This window comes from Saimiri boliviensis, chromosome 4 (assembly GCF_048565385.1).
Source record: "Saimiri boliviensis isolate mSaiBol1 chromosome 4, mSaiBol1.pri, whole genome shotgun sequence".
Lineage (NCBI taxonomy): Eukaryota > Metazoa > Chordata > Mammalia > Primates > Cebidae > Saimiri > Saimiri boliviensis.
Window position 1 is genome coordinate 73,484,913 of NC_133452.1, and position 22,237 is coordinate 73,507,149.

Sequence of the window (22,237 nt, forward strand, 5' to 3'; positions counted from 1 at the left end):
CTATCTTCAAAGACAGCAACAATGGGTCAAGTCTCATTGCATCCCTTTGACTCTCTTTTCCCTCTTCTATTTTTAAGGACTTATGTGACTAGATTATCTGTAACCAAATAATGAAGGATAATACCATCTCAAGGTCAGATGATTAGCAACTTTTTGCACCTGCAACCCTAATTCTCTTTTGCCACATAATATATTCACAGATTGTGGAAATTAGGATGTGGACACCTTGGAGGCCATTTTCTGACTAGTCTACTGAGGTTTTAGAAAACTGTATAAAGAAGGTATTCATCTGGTATATTTAGATTTGTAATATAGCAATACAAGAGGACAGAATACATGATACGCAATATTTTACTTAAAAGACTTGAAAAAGATACAAATCTATCACATGCTATTATCATGTATCTGATACATTATAATGATAATTGGATTTTAAACATAACATCAATAGTTTAATTTTATCATTCTTTTTCAAAGAAGGGTTGAGCCATTAGGATTTATACACATCACATTTCTAATTGTAAAAGCAGAAAATCAACCAACTTGTACTCTGTGATACAACAGTACAGTTACTTCATACAACAATTCAATTTAAGATAAAAAGAAGGCCATTTATATCAAAGGAAAAATATGAATGTTAAATATGTAGTCAAAGCATAGTCAACCATATAAGAACTTAAATAGCCTTTATTTACTAACTTCTTCAATTCAAAGAATGCCAGAGTCAGCATGCCAGCTCCCTGGATTCAAGTAGGGTTCTCAATCAGTATTCCAACAGTCAAATTATTTTTTGCCTGCTAACAATGAGTATAATTCAATATTTAACTCATTAAGAAAGTATTTATTTATAAATTGATTATGTCACTTTTATTATCAAGGTTTCTTTTTAATTTTTTCTAGGAGAAAAATACATTAAAAAGTAAAATATTTCTATCAGTAGTGAAGCTGTTAACATTTAAAATCAAAATGACTGTATTACTGTAAATGTTCAGAATTAATGTTCATATATATGATATAATAGTAAAATATTATACAGGGGAAAAGGTTTTTATAAATATGAGATTGGCACAAACATGTTAACTGAAACTTTTCTTCTTGACTACAAACTATCCCAAACATAGTATAACAGAAATATTATTTGTATCTAAAATTTATATTTACTATAAATATCATTTATGTATGTTTATATATTATAAATAGGTATTCATATAATAGTTATATTTATACTGGAGGGGACAAAATCCTCATTGTATACTATTCAATTTGCAAATGAAAATTAAAATTTTAAACCACAATGATTTTCTCTGTCAATCTAGCATAGTTTTTTAGCCATATCAAGGTAGTCGTGAAATAATAATAAAGACTTAAATGTTACACAGATATTTTGTAAAAAACAGAAAAAGATCATTTGGAAAGATTCTTCCAAATAGAAAATAGAGACAGACACACACATACATACTGACCACATAGAAGTCAATGCTATCTTAACTGCCCAATTCTACTTTATGTCATAATACATATAGAACATAGAAACTAAAGTTCTAAGTATATGACAAAGTTAAATTTTATAACTACTGGAAAAAAGTTAGTCCATACAAGGAAAGCAAGATATCTTGCACATATCTGATATAGATTTACAGAATTCTACAGTGTTCTGTTCACCAAAGAGTCTTGTGTTTCTGTCTATATACAGCAGCTCCATGGTGAATTTATGCCTTCTCATAGAGCTAGAAAAATTAAGAACACCCAATTTCTTCTTTTAGCTCTACTGGTAGGGGCACTAACAAGATAAATAAAGCAGAAACTGGAAAGTTTTACAAAGAGTATATCAACAAACTGAAGAAATTTGAGGCACCTAGTTATGTTTTTTCTATAATTCACCTGTGAGACAACATAACTCTATCTAAATATATATATAATTGGAGTGCCAGAAGGAAAGGGAAGAGAAAGGTCAGAAGAGGTGGAAACAACAATAAGAATCAGTTAAGTTAAAGGGGTGTGTTATAAAAAGCTACATAGTTATAAAATAAATAAAATGAATAAACATAAGCCAGAAGAAAATATAAAATAGAATAATACATATATATAATGTAAGAGAAGGAAGAGGAAAAAAAGAAACATAGACAGGTGGAACAAATGGAAAATAAACAGAAAAATAGCAGATTTAAAATTGTATCATTATATTAAACATAAAATAAACAGACATTAAGAAAGAAGAGACTGTAAGAATAATTTTAAACAGAAAAGCAACACCAAATTATGTGCTACAATGCCTAAAATTTGAAACAGCCCCAATATCTATCAACAGGCTGAATGTAAAAGCAAATTTGCTAAAATCATATAATAGAATACTACTCATTAATAAAAATGACTAAGCTATTGATAGTTAAGTACATTTCAAAATATTGTGCTGAGCAAAAGACAGATCCATTTCTGGATCTCATAGAAATCAGATCTGACAGAAATCAGATCCAGCTGGTATGTATACAATTTTCAGCAGTGGGGTAGAAGGTGGGCCTGAATAAAGGAATCACGATGAAACTTTTTGGGCTACAGAAATATTTGACTTCTTGATTGAGGCGATATTCATACAGGTATATACCTTTGAGAAACATCAATGAGCTGTGAACTTAAAGTGAGAAATTCACTGTATTTAATGTACATCATAAATAAAACTGAGAAAGTGAATTAAGTTAAAAATCAACAATATATCCAGAAATGGTCCAAAATTTAAAAATTAAACAATATACATTAAGGCATTAAGGACAGTGTTAAAAGGTGGTTGCCTGGATGTTTAAGATAATATATACAGTTTAATTTGGAGGTTTGAGCTTAATAGTATAATTAATAATAATTTGAAAACTGGCAATTTAAAGTTACACGAAAAAATTTATATGCATATATACAGACTTACACACACACAGATACACACACACACATGCATACATACACACATACAAAATTACCAATTGAAGCTGAGCGCATTTGCCTCATATGAGTTTCTATGACAGAAGGATCCCGAGAACTGTAAATTCCCAATTCAGGATAAAAGCTGGAGCCAATGTCATCTGGAGGGTTGTGTCTCCCTTGCGGATAATTCTTGGCTATTCTAGGGTCCCAATGCTCCAACACTGGATGATTCCAATGTATATATTTACCGTCAAATTGTGGATTTCCATACCAACTGTAATAAAATACATGTAGATAATAATTCAGAGGTGGTAGTTCTTCCAAGTTAAGTTCAGAGGCTTTGGAAGGTTTCATAGTGATTTCAACACTTTTTAAATTCTTGGTATTTGTTTCACTGTTGATTCTGTCACTCTTTTGGAAATCAAAATTTTTCCCCAAATGAATAGTTCGTTGATGAAGTTCTGGAAGAAGATCAAGTCCAAAAGGCGCTCCAAATGTAGCTGTATTTGGTCTCAGCATTTTTAAACCCATCATCAGAGAGAAAATAAATAGAATAAAAAGTGCCAAAATGATGCAAGTCCTTCTCCGAAACTTTGCCATGATGACATAATTTAAACTCCGAAATAGTAAGTGTTTTGCTGCAATTTATTGAAAAAAGATAATTAGTGTTATCAACAATATTTTCTAATGTATTCAACATGAAAAGTAAAATCCATAAATTTTATTATGTTGAATAATTAAAACTGATTTCATAACATATTGGTAAAATTAAAGAAGTATAGTATATTAATTATATCATCATATATGAATGTCTACAAAAAGAGTCTATGGCTAGAATAAATGACATATTCATTTGGATATATCACCGTGTGTATGCCAACTACATTTAGTTAGACGAATCCTTAGGAAATTGTGCTTAAGATATTAAAATATGGTTTTCATTACTTGAACAGATTACATGTATACTGAATGTAGAAAGGGAATATTTTATGTATATTAATTAAAATTTTCTTTTAAAAATCATTTTTTTAATTGTAGAGACAGGGTCTCTCTATGTTGACCAGGCTGGTCTCGAAGTCTTGGGCTCAAGGGATCCTCCTGTCTTAGCCTCTCACATTACTGGGATTACAGGTATGAGTCACCACATCCCTGGCCTGAACTAAAATTTTCTAAATCTAAGTGTAAAATTTACAAGTCACAGTTGATAAAAAGGATATACTTATGAGTGTATAAAAATCCCAGTCATTAAACAGATTTTCCAAAATTATTTTAACTAGGATAACAATTTCATAAAAGGGAAAATTACTCATTTTAGATAACATTTTGAAGTAAAATAGAATCAGACAAAATTTTTTAAATGACAGTAGAGAAAAAAGAAAACCACCAGTTAGATATTAGCAGTTTTTTAAAAAAGTTCATTAGGCTGGGGATAGTGGCTCATGCTTGTAATCCTAGCACTTTGGGAGGCCCCAGCCCTAACATTTTTTTTTTTTTTAATTAGCTGGGCATGGTGGTATGTGCCTGTGTTCCTCAGCTACTCATGAGGCTGAGAGGGAAGGATTTCTTCAGCCTAGGAGGTCAAGGCTGCAGTGAGCCATGATTGTGCCACTGCACTCCAGCCTAGAGCAAGAAAACATCTCAAAACATAAAAAATTAATTTATGACTCTGAAAATCTTACTGAAGAGAGATTACAAACAGTAACTTATAACTTCTAAAATGGTATTACATGTGTTTTTGTTTTAGTAAGTATGTTTATGGATACATATTAGTGCAGTGCTTCTTGGCTGATTAAGAAAAGCCACTATTGGGGTGTATGTGTGTGAGAGTGTGTGTGCGTATATATATATATGAGTATATTATATAAGTACATATACATCTTATGAATGAAATATTCAAAGATTTTACATACAAATTTCTTATTAGAAAGGTATTTGGCACAATGCTGACATTAACTGATTTATAAAATGCGAGTTTCTATGATATATCATGTGCTGTTACTCTAGAGAATTAAGTTAAAATAGACTTAACTCTAATAAAAAAGTCAGACAAGCAAAACTTCCTACAAACTGCTGCTTCTATTATATGTGTATTTAAGAAACACTAAACTGGTCTTTCCCTGTAGCGGCAGCTCCGGGTCTCTTTTCCACTGCTCTGTGTCCTGTTCGCCTAGACGCCTGGCTTGTGTGGCCCTGTGACCTGCAGGTATTGGAGATCTACAGCTACGACGCTGGGACCCCCTAGAAGCCTAGAAATAGAACCATTGACATTTAGGGATATGGCCATAGAATTCTCTCTGGAGGAGTGGCAATGCTTGGACCCTGCACAGCGGAAATTATATAGGAATGTGATGTTAGAGAACTACAGAAACCTGGCCTCCCTGGGTATTGCTGTCTCTAAGCCATACCTGATCACCTGTCTAGAGAAAGCAAAAGAGCCCTGGAAGATGAAGCGACACGCGATGGTGGATGAATCCCCAGGCAGACAAGCAACCTCATCAAGCAGCTCCCTGACAGCACAGCCAGGTAAATCCACAAAGATGGGAAAAAACCAGCACAAAAAAGATGAAACCATCATCAAAGACCAGAACACCTCTTCTCCTTCAAGGCATCACAACTCCTCAACAGCACAGAATCACAACTTGACCGAGGAGTGCGACGAATTGACAGAAAAAGGCTTCAGAAGGTGGCTAGTGAGAAACATTTCTGAGCTAAAGGAACATGTTCTAACTCAAAGGAAAGCAAACAAAAACCTTGAAAAAAAGTTAGACAAAATTCTAATTAGAATAACCAGCATACAGAAGAACTTAGACGACTTGGTGGAGTGGAAAAACACAGCACAAGAACTACGTGAAGTAAACACAAGTTCTAATAGCCAGATCGATAAAGGAGAAGAAAGGATATCAGAGATTGAAGATCAACTCAATGAAATAAAAAGAGAAGGCAAGACAAGAGAAAAAAGAGTGAAAAGAAATGAACAAAGCCTCCGAGTAATATGGGATTATGTGAAAAGACCTAATCTACGCTTGATCGGTATACCTGAATATGACGGCGAGAATGAATCCAAGCTGGAAAACATGTTCCAGGATATTATCCAGGAGAACTTCCCAAGTCTAGCAAGGCAGTCCAAATTTCAAATTCAAGAAATACAGAGAACTCCCCAAAGATATTCCTCAAGAAGAGCAACCCCAAGGCACATAATCGTCAGATTCACCAGGGTTGAAATGAAGGAAAAAATACTAAGGGCAGCCAGAGAGAAAGGCCAGGTCACCCACAGAGGGAAGCCCATCAGATTCACAGCAGATCTCTCTGCAGAAACCCTACAAGCCAGAAGAGAGTGGAGGCCAATATTCAACATCCTTAAAGAAAAGAACTTTCAACCCAGAATCTCATATCCAGCCAAACTAAGCTTTGTAAGTGAAGGAGAAATAAAATCCTTTACGGACAAGGAATTATTGAGAGATTTTGTCACCACCAAACCTGCCCTACAAGAGCTCCTGAGAGAAACACTAAGCATGGAAAGGAACAAGTACCAGTCACTGCAAAAGCAAACCAGTTGGCAAAGACCAAAAATGCAATGAAGAAAATGAGGCAACTAATGGGAAAGAAAACCAGTCAGTAACAAAATGGCAGCATCAAATCACATATAGCAATATTAACATTGAAAGTAAATGGCCTAAATGCTCCAATCAAAAGACACAGACTGGCAAACTGGATAAAAAGTCAGAACCCATCGGTGTGCTGTATTCAGGAAACCCATCTCACATACAAAGACACACATAGACTCACAATAAAGGGATAGAAGAAGATTTACGAAGCAAATGGAGAACAAAAAAAAGCAGGGGTTGTAATCCTAGTCTCTGATAAAATGGACTTCAACAAAGATCAAAAGAGACAAAGAAGGACACTACATTATGGTCAAAGAATCAATCCAACAGGAAGAGTTAAGTACCCTAAATACATATGTCCCCAACACAGGAGCACCCAGATACATGAAGCAAGTTCTTAATGACCTAAAACAAGATTTAGACTCCCACACAATAATAGTGGGAGACTTCAACACTCCACTGTCAATATTAGATAAATCAGCAGAAAATTAACAAGGATATCCAGGACTTGAATGTAGAGCTGGACCAAGTGGACCTAATACACATATATAGAACACTCCACCCCAAATCCACAGAATATACATTTTTCTCAGTACCAAATTGCACATACTCTAAAATTGACCATATCATTGGAAGCAAATCACCCCTCAGCAAACGCAAAAGAACAGAAATCATAACAAACAGTCTATCAGACCACAGCGCAGTCAGAATAGGACTCAGGATCAAGAAACACACACAAACCCGCATAACTACTTGGAAACTCAATAACCTGTTTCTGAGTGTCAACTGGAAACTGTCTCTAAAAAAAAAAGAAATACTAGACTTCCATAGAATCAACCCAAACGCCCATAAATGATAGATTGGACAAAGAAAATGTGGTACATGTACACCATGGAATACTACGCAGCCATAAAAAACAAGTTTGTGTCCTTTGTAGGGACTTGGATGAATCTGGAAACCATCATTCTCAGCGAACTAATAAAAGAACAGAAAGCCAAACACCGTATGTTCTCACTCATAGGTGGGTGTTGAACAACGAGAACATGTGGACTCGGGGAGAGGAGCATCACACACTGGGGGTAGTTGAGGGGGGTAGGGAGAGACAGCAGGGGATGGGAAGGGAGGGGAAGATGGGGAGGGATAACATGGGGAGAAATGCCAGATATAGTATGCACCTGAAGTAAATAAATTAATTTTAAAAAATAGCCGGAAATGGTGGTGCCAGCCTGTGATCTCAGCTACTCGGGAGGCTGAGGCAGGAGAATTGCTTGAACCTGGGAGGTGGAGGTTGTAGTGAGCTGAGATCGTGCCATTGCACTCTAGCCTGGGCAACATAGTGAGAGTCTGTCCAAAAAAAAAAAAAAAAAGACACTTATTTTTGGGATGGGGTCTTGCTACGTAACCCAGGCAGGTCTTAGTGTTTTGACCAGAAGCAATTCTCCAACTTTAATGTACCACGTAGCTATTATTACGAATGTGAACCATGATGCCTGGTTCTCTCATAAAGGGATTTTTATCAGGAATTTTTAATTTCTATTTTTAGTAGAGACACGGTTTCCCCATGTTGGTCAAACTGATCTTGAACTCCTGACCTCAGGTGTCTGCCTGCATTGGCATTGCAAAGTGCTGGGATTACAGGCATGAGCCACCTTGCCCAGTTTCTTAGCTCATTTTCAGTGTTCTTTTTATCTTCTCTAAGTGAGTAGCCTTGGAAATAGTCTTATTTTCACCATGTGTTTAATCATGAACATGTATATTCTTTGTGTGAGAAAAACACTTTAATGATTTAAAGGTAATTTTTTTTTTTTTTTTTTTTTTTTTTTTTTTGAGATGGGAGTCCTGCTCTGTCACCCAGGCTGGAGTGCAATGGCGCAATCTCGGTTCACTGCAACCTCCGCCTCCCAGATTCAAGCAATTCTTTTGCCTCAGCCTCCCATTATCTGGGACTACAGGCACGTGCCACCACCCCCAGCTAATTTTATATTTTTAGTAGAGACGGGGGTTTCATCGTGTTAGCCAGGATGGTCTCAAACTCATGACCTCATGATCTGCCCACCTCGGCTTCCCAAAGTGTTGGGATTACAGACATGAGCCACCACATCCGGCGATTTAAAGGTAATTTAAAAAAAGATTTATGATTCTATATTTTGTCAAGTTAAAAAAAATTGTAAAGGTATATATAATTCCCTTCTTAAATCTATTTAAATGTCCATGTCAGAAGACATTGGTAGTGGGTCACATCTGTAAAACCAGGATTTTGAGAGGCCAGGACAGGAGGATTGCTTGAATCCAAAAGTTTCAAAACAGCCTGGGGAAAATATGGAGACATCCTCTCTTACAAACTTTTTTTTATAAGAAATGACCAGGCATGGTGATGTGTACCTGTGGTCCCAGCTACTTGAGAGATTGAGGGGCAGGATTATTTGGGCCTGGGAGTGTGAGGCTGAACTGAACCATAATTGTGCCATTGCACTCAAACTTGGGTGACAATTTGAGACCCTGTCTCAAAAAAAAAAACAAAACAACAAAACTGTGTATTTGAGGCATGTCAACTACATTCACCTCATTATGCAAAACACTTCTTGAAATTTTACCTCTTGTAAAACTAAAACTCAGTATGCGTTAAATAACATTTACCCATTTTATTCTGTCTTGAGCTCTTGAGAACCACCATTTCACATTCTGTTTTTATGAGTGTGACTATTTTATATCATATAAGTGAAATGATAACATCCATCATTTTGTTACTGGCTTATTTTACTTGAAATATATTCTCAAAGTGTAAAAAAAAAAAAAAAAAAAAAAAAAAAAGAAACACTAAACTAACCAAGCATATTTCTTTTACAGCTAAAATCGTTAAGAATTATTTTTAAGGTCAATCTTGTTTAATTGTGAATAGTGAATAATATAAATATAAAGAATTATATAAACGATAGTATAAAAGACATGTCTAATTTAAAACATATAAAGTAAACATTCAAAAAGAAATCTTCCAGCTTAAAAGCTCCTTTCCACTTCCTGCATTTCCGCTGAATCACCAGTCCTGCTCTTCTCCCTGCCTAAGGGCAGTGGCTTGACTTTTGTGTTTACCATTATGCCTCATCTTTCTTTATAGTTTTCCCACCACACAAGCATGTCTTACTAAAGTTAATTGTGCTTTGTCTGTTTCAAACTTTAAGCAAATATGGTGTGCATATATATATATATATATATATATATAAATACACACATACACAATTATGAACACGTATGTATATGTATTATATATACACAAATATGTATTCTGTGCATATATATCAATGCAAGCAGGTACATATACATGTGTATATGTACACATGCACATACATATGTGTGTATTTACATATTAAGCATATCTATGATTATATATACATAATTACATGTATTTAAAATTTATAAAACTCTTAGGAAACAATATTGATTACTAAACCTTTTCTGACACTTTACCTCGTATCCTAACTCTTCCCCATTCCTGCATTCTATCACATCAGTTCCCTCCCTCTCTAATCAAAAGCTATGTAAATGAACTTTTAGTAAAGGAATAGGTAGACGGGTCTGGAGATATTTTTTTTAATAACTATATACATACTGGCAAAATGTTACTCCAGAAGATATCTAATTAATTAAAAATGGGGACATAATAACAGTGGAAAAGCTACCAAAACACCAATTTACAGTGATCAAAACTGATTTTATTAGTTAATTTTGGGTAAATACGTATGAACGTTAGTCTCCAGAGAAGCTGTACTGAGAAAAACACAGAATCACTGCTGTGGTATTCCTGTTAAAAATTAATCCAGAACTAATCATGAGGAAGCATCAGACAATATATTAAGAGGATACACACACACCTACACACACACATAAATACACACATATTCATACATATATGCACACCACATACATACACTATACATATGCTTACATACAATGCTGTGTGTGTGTGTGTGTGTGTGTGTGTGTGTGTGTATGTGTATAATAGTAAGCAAATGTAGTAAAATATTATCATTTGGTGAATGTGCAGGAAAAATATAAAAAAAAATTTGTGCTATTTATCCCAGCAGTAAGTTGAAGGATATGAGCTGTTAACATACCTCCTTGTTTCTGGAAAGGGCCAAATCATAAAGTCTTTCAGACCCTGCACTGCATGACTCTAGGAAGTGAAATTTCTACATTTGAGTTGTGGCAGTCCTGTTGCAGTAATAGACACAAAACGATGATATAACCATTTTAGCATGCAAGTGTAATTTGTTGTCCTGAAATTTTCAAATTACTGACATCACAATAAATACTTCCCTTTGCGTAAAGAAAGGGAGAATTTTGATGAGATATGAAGCAAAAATAGTATTTTGGATGTAATATCATATCAACTATATTAAAGATACACACAGAAGGAAATATACTTAAACATGTAAAATAGTTATGTCTGGATGAGACAGTGATACTTTCTTACTCTGTTGTCTAAAACTAGAACATAATACTTCATAAGGAAGAAGCTTAGGTAGGTATTCTATAAGCAAAAAATCAATGGTAATGAATGTTGCAGGAGTTACAGAGAAAGGAGAAACAACTAACAGATTTAGAAATTAATAAGGCACTGATTTTTGAAATGTTGACTTCAGCTGTATGGTGAGATGCATGAAAGATCAAGATATATAATAAAAAGAATATTGGTCTTGAAATCTGAAGACGTAAATTCAAATCAGTCATGCTGACTTAGTTGTGTGATCCCAGGAAGTCACTTAGCCTTTTCTTAAAAAAGAGGGTATCTGTTTTGCCTAAAGACAAAACTGTTCTGTGAATCATGCAAGACAAATTGAAAGAGTAATGTTTTAATCAAACAGTAAATACTAATGAATTTATAAATAAATGAAAAGTGAAGAAACACAGGAAACAATGAAAACTTTAAACATTTTCTTAGGTTCATTTTCTGGATCTACACATGAATACAAAGCACAAAATGTCCATTTATGGAAGCAGCTTTTTTTCTCTATCTCTCTCTTACCTATAAATGTAATTTCTTAAGCTGATCCCTCTGTCTTCTCATTTTACATTACTTCATTGATTCAGTTAAAATGTGTGTTTACCACATCATTATAGACGACACACAAGCTCAATTTTAAGAGAGGATCTACTGGTTCTGGCTTATCCTCTGCATCCAAATTAAGCCATCTCAACCTAAATAAACACAGATGGACGTGGAAATTAAAATATGATCTCTATAGGTCAAATGCCTGAGTACAAATCCCAGGTGTGCCATTTTTTAGTTATCTGACCTACAAAACTGACCTAATCTTTCTGAGTTCCTTTCCTCACCTATAAAATGAGTTATAACTCCACTCATATTTTGTGAGGATAAAATTAGTTAATATTGTAAAACTCTCAGAAACATGTGGCTTGCTAAATAAATGTGAGCAATTGTTTAGGATGATGATTAAATATGGTTGTCTGGCAAGCAATTAAAATGTAACACATTTTATTCTAAGTGCCTATTTTCTCTATATCACCAACTATTGAAATACCAGTCACCTTCAAGTCAAAGTTGAAATGCTGCCTCTTCTTGATACCTCTCCTGATTCCACAGTGAAAAGTTACCTACTCCTCATATATGTTATTGTTAACAGTATTTACTTTTTAAATTGTCATTTCTTATGGGTTATATCATGCTATGCATTTATATCCCCTACTAGATTGCTCCTTAAGTTTCAGAAATGGAGTCTTTATCGTCCCATTCTAGTAGAGTATAACATCTCTTCCACATAGTGTTCATTAAGTGTTCAGCTTAAAAAAGTCCATTTCTGACTCTTGGGGTTTGATTGGTTTTTGGGCAGTATAAATATATGTGTATGTGTGTGTGTGTGTGTGTGTATATATACATATATGTGTGTGTGTGTATACACACATATATATAGAGACTAATGACAGTAAACACACTTAAGTTTACAGTGTATACTGAACATATTATATAGAATCATAAAGATCCAATAATTTTAAAAATCCAATTTAATAGAAAAAATCATCTTCAACACTGCAAAACCACGATGACCCTTGAGATCCCTGAAATATCTGATATTGCAAGAAAGGGGTAGAGTAACTAATTTAGCTTCAAAAAAGAAAAGTTTTATAAGTCACTATAAGGAAAAAATTCCAAGTTAATGGCAGATGTATGTTTCCAAAACAGGAACCTACTCAAAGTATTGGCTACTGAAAATCTGTTTTCTCCTCAAAAGCCTTTTTACATTACTCATACACAATAGGTTCTTTTGAAGCTATAGCTTCTATTTTGTGAGTTTTGTGCATTTAATCCTTTAAAATACTGATTTGAAGTTTAGTGAATTTTAATAAAAAATTATTGGACATATCCAGCTAGCTACAAGACTCCAAGAGATTCAGAAGCAGGGTGGTATGAGTTAGTACTTCAAAATTTATTTGCTGTTATCATGTAACTCAGAAAAGCCAAAAATACTGCCCCTTTTAATTACTATTAACTAAATTAAATTACACAGGCTTCTGGTGCTTATTTTTTTTTTTATAATTTTCTTCTATATTCTATATGAAGCCACCAGAGATAAACAGAACCCAATACTAGAAGACACAACTGTAATTTTCAAAATCAGTTTCTGTACCAAGGCTTCCTTGCCCAGATTAGTTTTACTGTAAATACTTGTACCCTCTGGTAAACAGAAATTCAGTTAGGTATCGTTTCATCCTTCCATTCTAATCTTCACAACAACCTATGAAGCAGAATTTTTAACCCCATTATACAGATGACGAAACTGAGCAGTTGGTAACTTTTTCAAAATCTCTGGGCCAGTAAATGGCCAAGCAACCAAGCTGAGGTTAATCACTTAGCAAAGAGCAGATCGAGTCTGGCTCAAGAACTCAAGTTCTTGACATCATGCTATTCTACTTTCTTTTAAGGTATTAGACAAATCAAATTTAAAGGATACATCACGGTTATTTTTGTGACATAAGATGAAAGCTGCTGCTATATGGTTATGTTTTCAAGTAAAGATTATGTACTTAATAAACAGTGATTGTTACCTACTTCATAAGCTGTAGCCCGCTCGTAACCTAAAGGCAGCTTATTCTATTTTTCTGATCATACATTCACTATTTATCACACGAATAACAGCAACAGCTTTGGAAATGGTGTTTTAATTGCTGTGTTTTTTTGTTTGTTTGTTTTAGAGAGTGTTTTTCTACATTGAGCCTGAAAATCCACATATTCACAGCAGTCTGGTTTTTTCAGGTGAGATACAGAGATGTGTTGTCATGAAAGTGATTTGCAAACTGTGACACAGTAACACCAATATCTAGGTTTTACTTTATATATTTGAAACTACTGCCTCAATACTTTAAGGCGAAGAGCCTATTCCAGTCCCATTTTTCTTATTTTCAAGTTCATAATCAACATGACTCCCCCCTCCCCTTGTTGTTTTATAGCACTTCCACACTTTCCCCTGACACTTATCCGTAGGGTCTTGCAACAATAAAACGGAATAGTTATAACTGCCTGTACTTCGAGTTGCTTCTTTGGAAAAGGGAACAACAAGAACACTAATCCAGCACTGGTGCATCCCGAGAGTTTACTAGTAAAGCCTAAGAGTCTAAGATGACAGTGCCAAACACGTAACAGGTGAACGGAAAAAGCATCTCCAGCGGCCTCGCCATCCGGCGGTCTCCTCCCGCCGCCCAGAGGCGCTGAGACGGGCGCCAGCCTCCCGTCCTCTGCACCCTGAGCCCAGCAGGCCTCCGTCCTTCCACTCTCCCGGTCTGCTCAAGGCCCAGAGGCGGTCCAGGGGCACAAGGAGAAGGTGCTGAAAAAGGATTCCATCCTTCCCGAAATGTCCAACTTGCCGGGGACACAAGGAAAAACCGAGGCGACGGGAGGTTCCGTCCCAAAGAGGAGGCAGCAAGCGGGCAGGTGGGATGGGTGATAAAGCAGTGTAAAAAGCAGTAAAACGAACGAACGCAGACTAACACAGGGGTTAGAGTGCCAGCGTTGGCCGATCCGAGGTCCCCAGGCTCGCCGCTGGGCGCCTGCTGCTGCCCGCCACAGGGACGCCGGGTCAAAGGGCACTCGCAGGAGAGCGGCCACCAGATTGGCTGCCGGGAGAGCGCGCAGGCGCCTGCGGTGGCCCCCGTGCCTGCCGCAGCCGCCTTCGCGGGCCCGAGTCCTGCCGCTACTCACCTGGGTAGGGGAATCGGCTTACTGCAGGGATTCGGCCAGCAGAGAGGCTGAGACTCAGAACACCGAGCCCACGGCCGCCGCGCCGCGAGCCCAGCCAGCCCCGCCTCCCGAAGGCGCGCGCAGGGCGTTCGGGGACCCCCTCCGGGGCGCGACGGGCGGGGGCGGGGTCACGGAGCGGGCGGGGCGCGGCGTCTCCCGGCGTCTCCCGGCGCCTCTCGTCGCGCGTCTGGGACGTCGAGGGCGGGAGGGGCGCGGAGGAAAGACGGCGTCGCGTTTGAGGCGTTCGGGGAGCGAAAAGACGTGAATGGGACTCGGACCGCGCTCCCGTACTATTTCTGCAGGTGGAACTCACTGCCCTTAGAAACGGTCTGTTGGGAGGCTCTAACTTACAGAGGACGTGTTTTTGTTTGTTTTTATGTGAAACGTTCAAAGGTTGCTTTTAACCCGAGTACACTGGTTTTCAAATTTTTTTAGATGAGGAACTGTTTTGATTTTTTTAAGACTAAAGCTTTACTTGGAAACCCAAGGTAGGCACATGCAGATGGCGTTTTTAGTTTGAATGTATTCTGTAAAATTACATCAGTACTGAAATACTAGAAATCATTGAGGAGCAGTCAGATGTGAAGAGCAAGAACTTTTGAAATAGGGTTACCACTGAAGGTTTCCACCTTACATTAGTTTCAGAAAACAAGAAAATAATATATTTTGTTTGGTTACAATAGTAACAGGAAATCCTTATTCGAGCTAGAACATGCTGATGTGAACAGTTTTGTAAGCGCTCTCCTTACAAGTTCACTGGAGTTTTTACACCAATTTTAATTAGGAAGGATACATATGAGTATATCTCATGTGTATATCTTAAAGAAGAAAAATGAAAACTGCCCAGGTACCTACTACAGAGCTTAAGAAAGCCCCCCAAAAAACCTGTTTTTGAAGCCTTCTAGTAAGGCCTCTCTAAAAACATTTCCTTTTTTCCCTTCACCATTATACGGAATTTTATGTTACTCATTCCCTTGCATTTCTGAAAATAGTTATATATGTACAATTCCGTAAAAATACAATTTTCCTGGTTTTATATGTGAATCATTGTTTCCCTTTTTTTCACTACCCATTTAGGTTTTGAGAGGTTTTGTGATTTCGTCTGTATACAAGTCTATTTCCCATTAACTAGACTGGCACATCATTATCCTTAACATGTGCTAATTGTCAGAGTTTTAAGTTTTTGCTGGCAAGAGCATCTGATTGCTCTTTAATTTGCGTTTTTCCCTTTGCTAAAAGCCTGTTCTTAATTTTGTCTCTTTTTTTAAATTGCTTGCTTTTGAAAATTTGTATTTATTTATTTTTTTACTTTAATTCTCTCTTGTAAGTTACATATGTTACAAATGTCTTCTCTTAGTTTATGGACTGTCTTTCCAGTTTTTATGATGTTTCTTGATGGTCAAAAGCTTTATACTTCAGTATACAGCTTTTTGAATTTAATAATGTTTTACATAATAATTTTATGCTTTTTGCTTTCTTGCTTGCAACATTCTTCTCAACATAAGATGATGAACTGTTCTCTTTCTTCTGCAAGTTTAAAAGTTCAATTATAAAAATTTTAGACACAGAAAAGGACTAATAATAACACAATAAACACTCATACACTCAACTCTATATATTGCAACATTTTGCAACCCCTCCTCCTGATGGTTCTTCTCTAAAATTACCTTAACTATACTTGGCTCCTCACTCTTTCATTTAAATTTTAGGATGAGCCAGCAAAGATCCATTAAAATAATTGGATTTTAATTGGGCATTATATGGAACTTGAATATTGAATTTAGAGATTATTTTAGTGAAATGTCTTCTTATCTATGAACATGGTATAGTTATTTTATTCAGGTATTTTATGTGCTATTATGCTTCGTAATTTATTGACTGTATTTTATTGTATTGCCTCCTAGTTTTATTAGTAAAATGTCAGATCTCTCTCTTTAAACTATGTATTCTAATTGTTTAGTAATATTGTATTAAGAGAGCATCACTTTCTATATATTGGTACCATCTCCAGAAGCTTTGCTGAATTTTTTTGTTTGCTTTATTTCCTTGTTACATCTTTGGATGCCCTATATAGGTAATCATACTACTTGTGAATAAGAATAATTCTTTCTTTCTTTTTCTCTTTTCAAACAACTTATTCAGTTTTTTCTTTTATTTATTAAGAGATCATCCAATACAATGTTTAATGGAAGTAGTAATGGCATTCTTGTCCCATTTCTCACGTTACTGCAATACTGCTAAGGTTTTATAAGGAAGTACAGTATTTGCTGTGGGTTTTTGGTAAATACTTTATCAGGATTATTAAGTGTTCTGTTTTCAGTTCATAACTTTTGTTGTTTGCTTTTTTTTAACCATGAGTGACAGATTAATTTATTAAATGCTTTTTCTGCATCTACTGAGGTAATCATTGTTTCCTATTCTAATATATTTATGGGAATGATTAATACATTTTCTGATGTTGAAGGAGACAGAGAGAATTTTATTTTATAAATGTTAATGGATGCTCACTTGCTTAAAAACTGGGTACTTAATGATTGCCAGTGTAAATAAATTAGGACAAGTAGATTCTCGTTGCATCACCCTCTGTATATGTCAGATTCATTGCACAATGGTGTTTATAAACTGGATTAGAATTGCTGCTGGTGCATCTGGTAACTCTTACTGCTTACCTGTCCCCTGCTATTGTGAGAGAATGTTGAGATAGCAGTAATAGAAATAATGTTGTTAATATTCTTTTTTTTCCCACATCACTTTTTTTCACAAAGTGTTTTTATGTAGATTATGTTTTTTTTTTTTTTTACTCAACATCACTGGAAAATAAGGAAACAATGTTTTGTTGTAATTATCACATAGGTAATGTTTTTACATTCTGAATCTTGATTTTATTTTCAAATATGGGATGGCCTTAATAACTGCCACATCCAATTTTTTGTCTCTCATATATACATATATTTTTAATTAGTTCAATAATTTTCTGAATGTAAACAATGTAGAATTTAGTAAATTAATAAGTACTGATGGGAAAGGTCCCCAAGATAAATGATCAAGGGATTAGTATGTTAATACTTATAGGAGAAGTTCATATTATATTAACATAACTTTTAAATATATATGTGCATGTATGATTTATAAAAATATCTGAAAGGATATATGCATTGTTACCTATAGTGGTATAAGGGAAGGAGAATGAAGGAGCATTTTCTTTTTACTCTGTGTAGTGCTATTTTTTTAATATAAGCCCATATTTATGTATTTTTAATTAAAAATACAGCAGTGGAAGAATATGCCATTCATCTAATAGATGATTTCTTGGAAAGAAAAAGGACTGCATATAAATTCATTTCTATAGTAAACAGACATTTTAAATGTGTTGCATCAGGGATAATCAGTCACTGAGAATCCAAAGACAAAAATGATCCAAAGAAGGAAGAATAGAAAAAAAAAAAATCCACGATTTTTTTTCTTTTTTGTCCAATTCTTGTCAGGAAGGGTTCTAACACAAACTAATGGTAGACTTTAGTTTCTCCTAATTAGCATTTATTAAAATCATAGTCCCCACCCCACAAAATCTTTGAGGTTAATCCTATCTTGCTACTAGAAAAGCAGCAGTCATTTATCTTACCTTTTAGGATCAGCATGAAGAGTCTTCTTTGTATTTCTGAGACTTAGGTCAACAGTTATACCTTCAAACATCTTTTTCTTGCCTCTGTTTTAGTGGGCCCTATTGTTTGTCTCCTGATTATTTTACGTCTAGTTTTCCCGTCCTATAACTTTCCCCTGTCCTATAGCATTTCCTAGCCATACGCCATTTTGTACCTTTGCTCATTACTCCTCACACTGAAGATGAGAAATCAATATCTGTCCATATTCTCTCTACTTACACTAAGCAGAGTTATTTTTTCTAAACAATAGAAGTTGAATCTGGCAAACCTAAAAACAGACTGCAAGAAGTTACAGAGTTTAGCATGAAGATGAAGGCTAGTAGATTAGGTAATGGCAATGGATAGTAACCAAGAGGGGCTAGGAAATTGGGAACAGCCTCATATAACAGTACAGATTAGGGCACTGCTGCTTTCAGGGCTTCACTGAACTCAATGCTGCTGAAACCACTATGAGTGACTTCTCAACTCTGCCTGTGTTATTTGCCTCATTACTTCAAGGTTCAAATTTTGGATTTAGATCATTTGATTAACTTACCCTGAGCTGTATGTCTGTTTCTCCATAGTCTCCTTGAAGTAGAGCCCAGAAATTTTGGCTTCTTTAATGGGAAATTGGGCACAAAACACACAATATGTTATTTTTCCAAACCTGCTTATTATAAGAAGTAGCTGACAATTTCTTTTGTTAAGGAAGAAAAAGAAAAAGTGTACATTTGCTCTCTGATAAACACTTTTCTGTTAGAGAACCCAATGAAATAGGAGGCCTGTGTTGTGCACATCTTTTGTACTCCCTGTAACGTCAGGTTCCATGAATGTAGTTAAGAGATTATCTAGCTCAGAGCTAGGGTTTGAACTGCCAACACATAGTAAGTACTTATATTAGGATGAAAATAATTCCCAAAGATATAGAGGTCCTAATCCTCTGAACCAGTTAATGATGATTAAAATGGCAAATGGGACTTTGCAGATGTGAGGAAGGATCTTGAGATGAGAGTTACCTGGATGGGCCCTAAATATAATCACAATTGTCTTTATAACAGGGAGGCAAAGGGAGATTTGACAAAGAAGAAGGCAGTGGGACTACTGAAACCATATGCTGACTTTGAAGATTAGACTAGGGCCCAAAAGTAAAGGAATGCAAGTATTTTATTCAAGCTTTAGAAGACAGAAAAGGCAAGAAAAACCTTCAGAAGGGTGAGTGACCATGATACCTCAGTTTCAGCCCAGTGAAACAGACTTCACACTTTGGACCTCCTGAAGCCTAGGAGAATAAATGTATGCTTTTTAAACTACCAAGTTTAAAAGTGGTAATTTGTTCTAGCAGCCACAGGAAACTAATACAGTTTCCAACAAATATGTGTTGAATAAAAGAATCAATAAACAGTAGGGATTCAGTAAATATTACATTAATTATGAGATACCCAGATTGGTTCTGTGAATGTGAGAGAAACATCATTCTTATGTCTGCAGAGTAAAAGTTGATTGCATTAATATAAACTGAACTCTTATTTACCAATTTTTATTCTGGTTGTTGAGGTTGATTTTGGTTTGTTGAGAAGGGAAATACGTTAGCTTCATAATAATTGGTTTTATTTTATTATGCATTTATTCACAATCTTGAGGGGTGCCTACTTTCAGAATACATACGTTCATGACAAATCTCTACCTCCTAGGAGTTTATCATCTGTGATAAATTACAGAGATATACACTGTGTGATTTATATAGATTATCTACTTACCACTGTCTGGGTTACTTTAATTATTTTTGTACATGTCTATATCTCAAAAGAGTTTTTGTGCACCTGCAAGGGAGTCTTTTCTGCATCCATCTATTTTACAGCATCTAGCACAGTATTTTCCATATAACAAGGCTTCAGAAATGTTTAATTGAATATATCTAGTGGCCAGAAATTCATGCTTTATTGACTGAATAAGGAATGAAGGAAACACAGTGTAAGAGTGTGTGTGTGTGTTTGTGTGTGTGTGTGTGTGTGTGTGTGTGTGTGTGTGTTTATACATATATATGGTAATTTGGTAGTAACATCTTCCTGTTCTTGCTTCTTTCAAAATAAATTCCCTGAGTATGAGGTCTACTCATCTTTTAAAGTAAAAATATGCAACAATAAAAGCAAACCTTATCAAGTTACCATTTATAATTTTACAGCAAAGATTTTTAAATATAAATATATATTTATATAAATTATTTGTATATATGTAGTCATATAATATATATTTATATATAATTTTATATATGTATTCATATGTAATTTTATATATATATAAATTTATATGTATTCTATATATGTCCTATTGCTAATATGATTCATAGAAGTAGATAATGTGCTCCCCAAAATATGTGCTAAAAGTACATACATACAATTTCATGCATACATTTGCTCTGCCTTTATGAGTGTAGAATTTGTTACGAGATACAACATATCTTTATTCTACAACATTGACTTTTTTATAATTTATATAACTTGATTAGGAAAAGTATAGGAATGAAGATCAAAAGAATGCAAATACTGACTATAAAAATATTTTTCAAGTGAATGTCAACGATACTATTTCATTAAAAACACAAGATAAGGAAATTTAATTCTGGGTTTATTTACCAAGGAACAAAATTATTGGCTTCTCTTATTTTTTTCTCCTTCAATTGTAATTTCCTTCTCCACTTGTTTAAGCTCCCCAGATAACTCTCATCTTCCTGCTTGTCCCTGTGGCATCCAGACCTGAGATTTATTTTCCCTCAAGCTCCTACTGTGGACAGCTCAGTGGTATTCCCTACCTATACTAACCTGTAGCTCCAAAAGCGCTTACTCCCCAGCGGTACCTGGCTTAGGCTACATACTAGCTTCCTGTCTAATTACTGCAGTCTTACATTTGCTGGAACTTTGTTGGATTTATGGCAACTCATAGAATTTTAGACTATTAAGGGACATTAAATTTGAGCTGAACAGTGTTTGTTTTACTTACTACTAACAATCCCTTCTACAACACTGCAAACAGGTGGTAACAGCCAAGAATAGGTGACCGATTCACACAAAGGACAAATTACTGCAAAGATTGTATCAAAATAAGTCTAAATTAGTTTCCCTATTTCTTCCATACAGGTTCCCTAGCTCTCTTTATGGAGCTGTACAAAATACTATAATACTTCTCCTGAAACAACAAAAGCCCTACAAATAAATGAATATGTTTCTACTCATCTTTCAAAACATTTTTGACCCCTTCAAAAATTATCTGCATCTTTGCAAAACATCTTGCTAATATCTTTACATGTGACAGCCAGAATAGAATAAAGAAATGAATTGCAAGTACAGAATACAATCTATTTGAGAAAATATTCTCAATGCAACCTGATATACCCAGTCAGGAGGAAAGAAGAGACACTGGTTCTTCATGTCAACTCTAATTTAAATTTCGAGGGAAAACTTCTGGTGAACACAATACTAGGTGAACTAACTAATGTAGCTATTCAATTTCTCTCCCACCCAAAAAATGCTAAATCAGGTATAATTTTAAAATATTTGGTTTTAATGTGTAACAAAGCTGAGAGAGAGAGAGAAAGAGAGAGCGAGCGAGCGAGAGAGCGAGACCGCGTGCGCAAAAAATATTCTGAATGTCAGGAACAAGTAGAGAATTCGAAGCCAGTTGCTTGGTGTAGAAGATGTGGATGAAAGACTCCTTTCTAATTTCTGAAGCTGTAACATTCACCCAAGGAAATGAGGCAACTTATTCTTATATCGTAAGAATCTTTTTTAAAAACTTGGCAGAAATACAAAGAGAATTTGCAGGTTAATAATCAT

The 22,237-nt window shown here is 35.3% G+C and overlaps 2 protein-coding genes and 1 long non-coding RNA gene across 6 annotated transcripts in view; 2 read left to right on the forward strand and 1 right to left on the reverse strand.

Moving 5' to 3' along the window:
• Nucleotides 1-14,891, reverse strand: part of MANEA (mannosidase endo-alpha) — a 38,189-nt gene extending 23,298 nt beyond the window's left edge. Inside the window, exons 1-2 of one of the 3 annotated variants that reach the window (XM_039467938.2) lie at nt 14,728-14,891; nt 2,967-3,548 (exon numbers count right to left, since the gene is read on the reverse strand). In XM_039467938.2, the coding sequence (XP_039323872.1) occupies nt 2,967-3,510 (544 nt within the window). In that variant the 5' untranslated portion in view covers nt 3,511-3,548; nt 14,728-14,891. Of the gene's footprint in view, nt 1-2,966; nt 3,549-10,627; nt 10,924-11,538; nt 11,711-14,727 lie in introns of those variants that run through there. The other 2 variants (XM_074397690.1, XM_074397691.1) reach the window with 2 other exon arrangements.
• Nucleotides 4,791-8,651, forward strand: LOC141584194 (zinc finger protein 273-like). Its single transcript, XM_074397094.1, has 4 exons — nt 4,791-4,838; nt 5,082-5,388; nt 6,852-6,855; nt 8,511-8,651. Exons 1-4 carry the CDS (start codon nt 4,791-4,793, stop codon nt 8,560-8,562), a joined length of 411 nt encoding a protein of 136 aa, XP_074253195.1. The 3' UTR covers nt 8,563-8,651.
• Nucleotides 14,803-22,237, forward strand: part of LOC141584283 (uncharacterized) — a 162,625-nt gene continuing 155,190 nt past the window's right edge. For both annotated transcript variants that reach the window (XR_012517234.1, XR_012517233.1), the window contains exon 1: nt 14,803-19,619. This is a non-coding gene — a long non-coding RNA (uncharacterized LOC141584283). The remainder of the gene's footprint in view (nt 19,620-22,237) is intronic.